Below are 11,413 nucleotides of genomic sequence, written 5' to 3' on the forward strand. Positions count from 1 at the left end.
ATATAGTTTTATTGCATAATTAGATAAAATCGATTTGGTCCTTATTTAAATCGTAAAATAATACACTTTTCATTGTTTTAATTAAATTTGCGCAGTATATGTATTAGTTAAAAAAATACATTTGTTTTAAGACGAAATGGGGGACAATTCGGAAAATATGGAAAAGTTGGTGATTTTTAGTATTGTAATTTAGACAGTTTTTTTGGGGTTTGCAATTATTTAATATTTAAAATCTTTTTTATACATATATTACAAATAGCGTAAATTTCTAATGGTAGTATGATTTTTCATATGTCTTTTACCAATAGTTGTATATTTGCATAAATTTTCATTTACCCTATGTAAATTCTAACACTGATTTAGCTGTGAAAATTGATGTTTTATTTTATTTTTTTATTTTTCCCAGAATCAGTAAACAATTATGTAATACATATAGGTATTGGCTGCTACTGTATGAGCAAGGCCTCCGCTGCAACTATTTAATTAGTGTTATAGCTTATTAAATTTTAGTTTAGTTTAGAATAGTTAAATTTTATATAGATAGCATGTACAAGTTATAACTATTATTATTTTACCCATTATCAACCCATTGGTTGATACCTAAATAAATAACATTTTTATTTTATTTATTTATTTATTTGAGACAAAAAGAAAAAAATATGCATTTAAGGGTTAAACGTACAGATGTAGTGCATAATTGTTTTCCATCGTATTTTCTCGTAAACGTTCGTATTTGTCATGCTAATTCAGTCAATATCAGTACTTTGTGTACCGAGACTGACAAATAGAAAGACACGTTCGTAAGTTTCCGTGAAAATACGATGAAAAATAATTATGCACGACATCTGTAACACGTTATAACATACATACATGTCAGAAAGAGTAGGTAAGAAACTTACTAACATAAGATAGTTTTCGTAGGGTACACACTACACACAACCCACATGGTTTTGGTTTGGTACGAAACAAAAAAAAATTATACTATCAACACCGTTAATGTTCATCGCATATCGCATGCTCTGTGTCAGCCTCTGGGTCGCATTGCTTCTTAAAGTGTGGCGAGAATTATTAAGCGCTCTCGTGTACGCTCTTGGCTCAATAACTGACAATGTGTTATAATGTAAGGTGACAAACAAAGCCTGGTGCCGGGTACTTGGCTGGCGGGCGGAAGACGGAGCGCGGCTCGCAGATTCGGCGGGTGGCGAGGCTATGAGACTGGCTGCTAGCGGCGCGCGCGAGTGGGAGGCACCGGTCACGTTGCGTCGGCGCGGCGCTCCAGATCCGCTGCTGCTGCCATGCCGGGGTGCTTCTATAGCCTTGAACAGGTAAGCATGGAGACTCGAGCCGAGCTTGGAGATTTTGCGGATGTCGAGGCGATAAGATTGGCTGCAAGCGGTGCGCCTGAATGGAAGACGCCGGTCACGTTGCCTCAGCGCGTCACCTCGATCTTGAGGTGCAGTTATCCAACTATGAGCGGTATACGATGAACTACAATACAACCGCTCGACCAACTGCTCAGATCATAGAAAGTACAACCCTATTTTCCATCTTTAAATTGTAGTTTCAGCAGTGGTGGCGCATTAAATTTTAATAATTTGGCCTTCAACTCAACTCTTACTTTAATTAGGTAAGGATTCTCCGCTGAGTCTCAATCTCGTGAGCTCCCATGTGAATTCCACTTTACATTTGCCATTGTTCACAGGAGCACATCTCACCTCGTTCTGGTGTGCGAGCCTGGCAATGCCACCGAGGCCGGTGCGGCGCGCGGCTCGCTCCACTCCATCCGGCGCGGTTCGCTGGACGTGCGCTCCGTGGCCTCCGATGGGCTACGGCGGACTTCGCTCGCCAAACTACAGGGACTACCACTTGAAGCTCCTATCACTAAGGTACGCTTCATGTTAGTGAGTCCAATAAGACTGGATGCACGTAGCTCGCATCTACATGATTTTAAAACAGGCGTATTCTAATTTTAATTATAGGATATGAATTCGATCTGGATTAGACATGAATCCGATGTGTCAGTGTTTGCCATATCCTATAATTAAAACTAAAATACGCCTGCAACAAAGCTGGGTAAAGTTATGGGATTTGGCGTACTCAACGCTTAGAACAGCTACAGTCGATAAAAGGCACAGTTCTTTATAATCTCATAAAAATGCATAACATTATCTCTACTTTGAAAAAATCTCGTATCTCACACCTGCTACTCAAAGTTGAAACGCAGTAACTCTATTATGCATCTTATACAATTTTTCCTTTCATTAACAAAACAAGATACGAGTTTTTTTGTTTTCAAAGTAGTGACAATAAACATATTGTCAGCAACAGCTGACGATCACACAACCTTGACTATCGTGCGAGGTAGAACAAGGTAGGCTGTTTGAAGCTGACCCCAGTTACCATTCACGACCATTACGTTCCAGGTGATATCCCTCCTATCCACGGCCACAGACGGCGCCCCTCCATCCACGATAGCTTGCATCGAGCGCGCCGTGGACATGCTTAGGACCTCCGAGCTCTATTCTCCACAAATGAAAGATGAGCCCAAACTGCGAGTCGAAGATCCCATCGCTACTGACCTTATTGGCGCATTGCTGTCGGTGAGTGGCTTGTTTGAATTTTACTTCTAACTTATAGTTGTTATTGCCTTATTCCCCAGCTAATTCAAAGCCAAGCAAACTTGTAAAACTTATACAACTCAAATAAAAAGCGCATAATCTAGAAAATCTCTCGACTCCAAAAGTTGTTCATAAAAATGAGCTATAAAATCTTTTGCTGCACTGGTTTTATGTTGATAAAGTTTTGGCGCAACGCGATAAATTGGACGTCGAGTCTGCATTGCGGCATGCAGGACTTATAAAATCTCATCCTGCTGTAAATACGAAATAAGCCATAATTGGAGAAATACGATCACGCGAGCCTGAATAAAATAGAGGAGTTGGATCCGTTTACTTTATCTGCTTTGGTTTTGGCTAATGGGTTCTTGGTTATTAATATATATATATATACATTATAAAATGACGATGTAAATATCTTTCACGATTTTATGAAAGATGCTTATGCTAAATCACTTCTGGTTTGGTACGTAGTTTGGCGAATGTTTACGTCTTCCCCGTAATTAATACATATGTGAACTTGTGAAGTAAAGTTCCACAGTGTTTGTTTATAACTACCTACGTACTTATGTAGGAAATTAATGATTAAATAGCATGTGTATGTGAGCCGAAAAATTGAGTTGTGATAATAGATATCCACAATAATTGCAGGCCAGACACAGAATTGATTATTTAAACATGGGGAAAATTCAGCGTAAGTATATTTTGTATTGTTCACAGTTTGAGAGATAATGAAACTAAGAAATATAAAGTTTACAGACCAAGTACACCACCACCACCACGACGACCATATCTACCTACTTCTTAACGAAAGACGATTGTGTCCATATAGGTCGATAACTTTTTTCTTTCATAGGTATAACAAAAAAAAAAGCGACTGGAACTCATAACTTGTGAATGAACCATGAGATAAGACCCAAGATGTTCTCCCGAACATGTAGAGATTAACTAAATTACGCGATGGAGTTTTATTACCGTTTTACCGATTCTACTGACTAAGGTCTTGAGCAATATTGTCACAACTCTTTTTCAGGCTAAATATTGACCGTAGGTAGATGGTACTGTATTCACTAACGTTGATATTTATTTGTTTATGATCCTGTTCGGCCTGGAAAAGCGGGAGCAAGTGAACACAAACCTATTTTATATGGTAGGAGGTTTGAATATAGCAAATGCTGTACCTACTTCACCCTAGCCTCTATTTTCTGCAGTTCATTACAGTACACTTATCAAAAATAGTACAGTATCTTTATACTTTGAAATATTCATCTCTTTACGATATTTTTGGTTGCATCTAACAAATCCGGACCCGTCGTTTCGGGGGCCTAGCCAAGTAACAAAAGTTTGTTAAAGACTTCAATAGAAATAGAAACTTAGATCATGTATTGAAATGTAAGTTTCTGTCCAATTAAAACTTAATAAGTAAATTTTAACACAACAACAACACTTGTCGTAGACAGAACTGAATCTGAAATCAACGGTTTAAGGTACAAAAACAATGCGAGCTATCTAATTATCTATCTGGATCACTGTACCTATAGTCCTATGCACAAAAACTCCCTTAATACATTTGTATCAAGGTACTTTACTGTTGGAGATCTGTGTACTTTACCATCTCTCTTAGCTGATTAGTTTCTAAGTGGTTGAGTATCTTTTCGTAAACCTACCCGTGCAATAAACATGTGCTGCTATCCCAATCGAACCTTAGTTGAAAAAAAGGGATACCTAATGCGATTTAGCTGTACGTTTAGGCCTCATCGAATTGTACTCAATCAGTGGTTAGATTAGAAAGCCACATTCTGGAGCTTTTACTACCAGCAGCATTCCGATTTTAGGAATCTATTATGTTTCATATTGATATGAAAATACACTGCATCGCGCTTCCACTAACGCATATACGCTAGCGAAATGCACTAAGAGTTATGTCAATATCAAATTAATAACAGATTTGTAAAATTCGGAAGCCGCTCCCGGGGCCCGTTTATGAATGATAGTAACTTGTAGTAAACGCGTTAACCTGTTTTTAATACAATTTTTAATAGAAAGAGATTTCCGCTTCTATTACTAGTTACAAGCTTTCATGATTCCGGCCTAAGGACCGTATTTTATAGAGCTAATACAATTTTACGGGTGTAAGCCTGCAACATTGAAGCGATTAAAACCCGCTTGACCAATAGCGAAGGCCTTTTAAGACCAGTGTTGCTGTGGTTTAGACATAAAATTGCAATTTGTAGCTTTATGAAATGGGGTCCTTTCCCTGCTTTCTTTTCCATAAAGCAGAGTAAATAGTATTTTGTAATAAAAATGTTTACAAAATAGATTGTTTTGAAATAATAATTATAAACCCAATTTGAGTATCCACTGTCAATTCCAACCTATGTACCGTTTTAGAAACGGTACCTACTTATTAGTGCTTACATATTATCAGTACCTAATCCACATGGCGCTACTGCCATAATCGATCTTATTCACAAACCCTTTTACCTAAAACCGTCCCGTTTGTACGAATTAGAACTTTTTCCTCCAAATTACTAAACTACCTATATAGGTACCCTTTACTAGGCTTTCCCGAAATTAATGCTTCTAACAATAACAAGTAAAAAAGGGTCATTAACAATTAACGTAGCCTGTTAATTCACAGTCGTTACTAATTATTCGACTCGCCGCACGTCGCCAAATTATATTAATCCTAATGTTAGGTACTAACAATAATCTGTTTTAATTTAGATATTCCTAAGTTGCCCATAATTACCGTTACCAGTAGAACAAAAATACCCTAAATGTAAACAGTAATCGTCAGTAGTTTGCTTATCTGTCACTTTTCTCTTGTAGATAGAAGTCATAAAAGTATTGTAAGTTTAACACAATTGGCAAATCTTCTTCCAAAATTGTCTTTAGGTACTTGGACTTTTGTCTGGGTTTTATTATCGTTAAATGTTACAAGTTTAATGTTAATGTTCCAGCAAGGACCATCAAACGTGTTATCATCGCGGCGAAGCAGCAACGATTCTACCGTCGTGCGCTCTCAGACCAACAGAACAAACATTAAGCATAAGGTAAAATCATAAACAATCAATCGTACCTGGTCCAACAGATCTCCTTGACAATTCAACGGGGCAACGCTGCCAGTGTCATGGGGACGTTTGGGCCGGCTACGGTCCGGGGTGGCACCATAGCCTAAATAGTTTAATTTAGTGGTTAAGATTGACAAAGCCTGTTGCGGATTACATCATTTGTAAGTCGATGACGAAGCCTGTTGCTGATTTGCTTTTGTGTCCACTTGACGAAGCCTGCGTTGCCGATCACGATCTATGCATGGACTTTCTATTTACTGTTTTATTTATTGTGACGTGAAAATAAATGATTGAAATCATAAAACAATATTCTTTTCGCCACACCAGTTCGTAAAGGCTTTCTTTATGTTCGGGCCCTCTGCGTGTTCAGTTAGTAGGCTGCTTGGCAAGTGTGAGAGGTACGGGTGGTTCATGGACTTAAGTACCTACAACGAGGGGTGCGAAACTTCCTTTCGGGTATTCTCGCCTCTCGGCTCCGTTCGGCTCAGCATTGCTCCGAGCAATTATTAGGGTTGATACAACTTGACGTCCCTTTGCGTGTACGACCACAATTAAAATAAATACAAATTACTTGATAGTGCCATACATTAGAAAGGAACAGCATGACTCGTCCTTGAACCGCTGTCAAACATCGGTTTTGTAGGAAGTTTCCTTTCTGTACGGTAGTAGTACTATTACTTATTCTGTGGTACAACATGACGACGAGTGAGGTACTCGTATTACAGTCGCGCGGTTTTAAAGTGGTCAGGATCCCGAATATTATGTTAAATGGAGTTCCACTAAAAAGAGCCGCTAAATTGAAGTACTTAGGTCACTAGGTCACGAGTGCCTCTCGGACGACCTGGACATTGAGAGGGGCTGTTCGAGGAAATTTGTTGGCTCGCAGGTATGCGCGATGCAGTAATAAAGTAAAAAATACTTTATTTAAGGCGTTTTGCCAGTCTTTTTATTCGTGCTGCCTGTGGGTGAACTATATATACTCAGCGGGCAGTCAGTGCCTTAAGGGTGCAATACAATAACACGCTCAGGATGATGTTGGGAGTGCCCAGGTACTGTAGCGCATCAGGCATGTTTGCGGAAGATCATGATAGAATAGAATAGAATAGAATAATATTTATTCAGGCAACACATCATTATTACATTACAAAGATACATTAACAACAACAAGAAAGAAAAAAAAAACAAAGGTGAAAAATACAAAACTAACAGATAAGGATGTGAGGCTGAAATGATCATCATCATATCCATCATGCGCCGTGTGCGTGGTTGTAACAACGACATTCTTGGCGTAATTGCTAACAGTTTGGACTCCCCCATAACGAGACACTGGAATAGTTTGACTGCACTACTAACTAGTATTAATATTTATTTTGTGTTTGTTTGTAACTTTTATTTGTATAAGACTAACATTTTAATTTTAATAATTTTAAGTGTTCCTATTTATTGTTATTTTAATTGTGTAGATAATTTTAATGTAATATACTTAGATCATTTGATCTGCAATCCACAAGAGCGGCAATTTTTTTTTGTTGTTTTCTCATGTTGGCTGGTAGAATTGACTTAAAAATTATTATTTTTTGAATACTAATATTTAATAGCGTTCATTTGGATTTGATTTTTAATGTTTTAGTTAATATTTTCCTCGTATTGGTATGGGGTAATTTTTTGTGTTTCACTCGATAGCAAAGTTTGTTTAACCCTCGCAACGCTCACGATTCCAAAATGGTGATAACTTTTCAGACATCGGGGCAACTCCGAGAACTTCTTGATACAGCGCTGAACTGGGACTTCGAGATCTTTCGACTCGAAGAGCTAACACGTGGACGGCCGCTGGCACATCTCGGCCTAGCTCTCATGGGAGGTCGCTTCGATGTGTGTTCGGCGCTCGAGTGTGATGAGCGTACGCTGCTGCACTGGCTGACTGTCATAGAGACCAATTACCACGCCGTCAACACGTACCACAACTCGACTCATGCCGCTGATGTTCTTCAGGTGCGTTACTGTTTCTTGATTTATCAAGACATTATCAAGTACTTATGATTCAGTCCAGTGGTATTGCAAACCAATGAAATTTCATCTCCCACATTAAGGCATGGCTCTCGGCAGTCCCGCACTCAGATCAGAATCTCTGTGACATAAAATACTTTCATTAATATGGATCAACTGTAATACTATCCTATGAATCATTATTTCCAGGCAGTAGCATACTTCCTCGAGAAGGACCGCCTGAAGACAGTGCTAGAGCCCATCGAGGCGGCAGCTGCCCTCATTGCTGCAGCGGCACACGACGTGGACCACCCCGGCACCACGTCCACCTTCCTCTGCAACTCGCGGCACCCACTATCCATCCTGTACAACGACATCAGCGTGCTCGAGTCGCACCATGCGGCGCTCACCTTCAAGCTCACATTTAGTAAGTGTTCCTTTCAGGCAACTTCCTTGATAAGGACCGCTTGAAGACAAAGTGCTAAGACTTATGGAGGCGGCGGATACACAACAAGTGGACCACCCTGGCACCACGTCCACCTTCCTCTGCAGCTCGCGGCGCCCTCTATCCATCCTGCATAACGACATCAGCGTGCTGGAGTCGTATCCTGTGGCGGTCACATTCAAACTCACACTCAGTATCCATTTACTGAAATAAATGTCAGATACGAAGGAAAAAATGACCAAAGCCTCCAGTGTCCAGAGCTGGAATCGGGCCGACACCGTCCGTCCGTCTTCTGGGTCGGGACATTTATTTCAGTTTATAGTTTAAATAGTAGTGTGTCTACTTGAAAAAACACAAATTAAAAATATTTTCATAGAAAATAATTTAATTTGTTCTTACAGTATCCATTTCATTAATAATATTTTATTAGTTTCAGACTGTTGTGATATCCCAGATTGCCAGAGATACACCTTTTACTTACTTACAGATTTGCTTTTTTCAATTAAGCAGATCATTTCATTCATTTCATTTATTCATATACAAATACATTGTGTTTGAATGTTTACATTATTAAATAAAACATGCCTATTTACAATTAATTTACAAATTAAATAATTTCATTTACAATTTCTATATTCAATAACCATACCTATAATCACATTCACAATACAAAGTAAAAATTGATTACTTAATATTATTGATATTATTGATTTTATTATAATATAATTAAAATCCATAGAACACAAAATAATACAATATGTCAAAAATAATAGCCAATAGTCGAATCCATGATTAAGTCAAATAATAAAAGTTAAAACTCGTCAACGCTGTAATATTTTTTTTTCCAACAGAAATAATTTAAGTTTCGCTTTAAATTTCTTGTGACATGTTTCTTGTTTCATTTAAACACGATAGGCAACTTGTTGGACAACTTCACTGCTTGAACTCTAGCAGTCACTCATGTCAACAGAAATGCGACACAACATTCAATCAATCAATCAATCCCCTGGCTTTTATCCCTATTCGGAGTCAGCCCTCCTGATACTTTTTCGCCAATCTAGGCGGTTTTGCGTCATTTTTGGCGTTAAGCCCGTCGTCAGCAATATTTTTTTTTTTGGTATCAATAAATAAATATATCTATGTAGTCAGTTAAGTAACTACAATAATAGAGCAATTTGTGTGTTGTTTATGTAGTTTTTTTGAGACACTAAAGGCAATTATACAATCTCAGTGCAAATTTTAATTGTTTTTTTAAACCTAAAACACAATATCCGCAGATGACGACCGCGTGAACATATTCAAGAATCTCGACCGCGACACGTACAAGACGGTGCGGCACAACGTCGTGGACATGATCCTGGCCACGGAGATGACGCGTCACTACGAGCACCTCGCCAAGTTCGTCAACGTGTTCTACGCCAAGGGCAACGTGGGGGGCAGCAAGGAGGACAACATGAATACTGATGTGGTGAGTGAGATCAAGACGGAAGAACGTGATTCAGTAAGTACATGAAACAGACGTGAAGCGCTATAATTTTTAAGAAAAAAATCTTCTTGGGGGATGCCGCTGAAAGTTTACTTATTGTTGATGGTGCACTCTTAGATTCCAGACAATGAAATGAAAAAGACAGCATCTTTTGCCTAATTATCCTAATCCATCTCTTGCCTAATTGCCTAATTATTATAATATTGCCTAATAATGTCGAAAAGGAGGTAAAACCACCCACTTTTCTAGTAGCATTTCGTTTTTGTAAGGGTCACAGTTCTAATCTAACCTAACCCACTTTTCTAGTAGCATTTCCGGGTCCGGGTCTGGGTCCGGATCCGAGTCCGGGTCCGTGTCCGGCTGTCCGGGTCCAAGTTTGGGTCAGAGTTCGGTCCGGGACCGGATCCGAGTTGGGGTCCATGTCCAGACCCGGATCCGGGTCCGAGTGCGGGTCCAAGTTTGGGTCTGGGTCCATAAGGAAGAGAACAAATCGCCAAATATGAACTATGTGTCATTGAAGAGTTCCATTCTGATCATCATCAGCAGTTCCACTTCATCAAATGTCACTTTGCTGGATTTGTTGATGAAAATATAAAAATCACAATATGTATGCCTTTCACATTTGAGGAGTTCCCTCGGTTCCTCATGGGTCTCATCATCAGAACTCGAGCTTCACAAAAATATGTCTTAAAAACTTAAGTTGCTTAACAAACATAAAGAAGAGGACAAATCGCCAAACGTAAACTATGCGTTATTTAAGAGTTCCATTCTGATCATCATCAGCAGTTCCACTTCATCAAATGTCACTTTTTAAAATGGAAATGCTGGATTTGTTGATAAAAATACAAAAATCACTATATGTATGCCTTTCACATTTGAGGAGTTCCCTCGATTCCTCATGGATCCCATCATCAGAACTGCGTTTTGACAAAAACGGGACCAATCTGTATATATATAGTTACAATCAAAAAAAGAATTTTCAAAATCGGTCCAGAAATAACGGAGTTATGGAGTAACAAACATAAAAAAAAAAAAAACAGAACCGAATTGATAACCTCCTCCTTTTGAAATCTAGGAGAGATGGAGCTGCGAGAGATGATGGATTAACATTCTGGATTTTAAATTACCCCCTATACATTCAAAGAACTGAAAATACAAGCAGTGCCTTCTAGTACTGCATTGACAATATTCTATAAATCCCGATCCGGTAAACCTCTTCAGCTCCCGATTTTAATTCCAGGATCCACCCTCCCTGGACCCGGCAGCCATCACTCAACCGGAGAACGTGGTGCTGGTGAAGCGGATGATGATTAAATGCGCTGACGTGTCTAATGCGTCGCGTCCGCAGAAGTTTGCCTTTGAATGGGCTAGACGGTAAGAGAAATCCTTATTAGTATGACTTGAAAAGTGTAGTCAGTAATATTGACTAAAGAATTTTAAACTTATTCACTGGTTAGAAGACACAATTGACCCTAACAAATAGATTAGTACATATTTGGTACAAATAAATTAAAGTTAACATTAAATTTATAAAGTTATCATAAAGAACCATGATGTCTTTACAAATACCTTTTTCACAGAATTGCGGAGGAGTACTTCCTACAAACAGACGAGGAAAAGGCAAAGGATCTGCCAGTGGTGATGCCGATGTTCGACCGAGCAACCTGCTCTATCCCACGCTCGCAGATTGGTTTTATTGACTACATCATTAAGGACATGATGGAGGCCTGGGCCGGTAAGTGCTCTATTTTCTATGGTCCCGGTGTTTAAAAAGCGGAATGAGTATGATGCGAGAAGACAAAAGACT

General features: G+C 38.9%; 1 protein-coding gene across 5 annotated transcripts in view; it reads left to right on the forward strand.

Annotated features, from left to right (window-relative positions):
- Nucleotides 1-11,413, forward strand: part of LOC134749208 (high affinity cAMP-specific and IBMX-insensitive 3',5'-cyclic phosphodiesterase 8) — a 159,477-nt gene that overhangs the window by 141,484 nt on the left and 6,580 nt on the right. For 4 of the 5 annotated variants that reach the window (XM_063684084.1, XM_063684083.1, XM_063684082.1 and 1 more), the window contains 10 exons: nt 1,126-1,325; nt 1,703-1,886; nt 2,424-2,600; nt 3,733-3,765; nt 5,579-5,671; nt 7,430-7,681; nt 7,886-8,102; nt 9,398-9,588; nt 10,847-10,980; nt 11,187-11,341. In XM_063684084.1, the coding sequence (XP_063540154.1) occupies nt 1,126-1,325; nt 1,703-1,886; nt 2,424-2,600; nt 3,733-3,765; nt 5,579-5,671; nt 7,430-7,681; nt 7,886-8,102; nt 9,398-9,588; nt 10,847-10,980; nt 11,187-11,341 (1,636 nt within the window). The remainder of the gene's footprint in view (nt 1-1,125; nt 1,326-1,702; nt 1,887-2,423; nt 2,601-3,732; nt 3,766-5,578; nt 5,672-7,429; nt 7,682-7,885; nt 8,103-9,397; nt 9,589-10,846; nt 10,981-11,186; nt 11,342-11,413) is intronic. The other variant, XM_063684081.1, reaches the window with a different exon arrangement.

The sequence above is a fragment of the Cydia strobilella genome, chromosome 18 (genome assembly GCF_947568885.1).
Source record: "Cydia strobilella chromosome 18, ilCydStro3.1, whole genome shotgun sequence".
Taxonomy (NCBI): domain Eukaryota; kingdom Metazoa; phylum Arthropoda; class Insecta; order Lepidoptera; family Tortricidae; genus Cydia; species Cydia strobilella.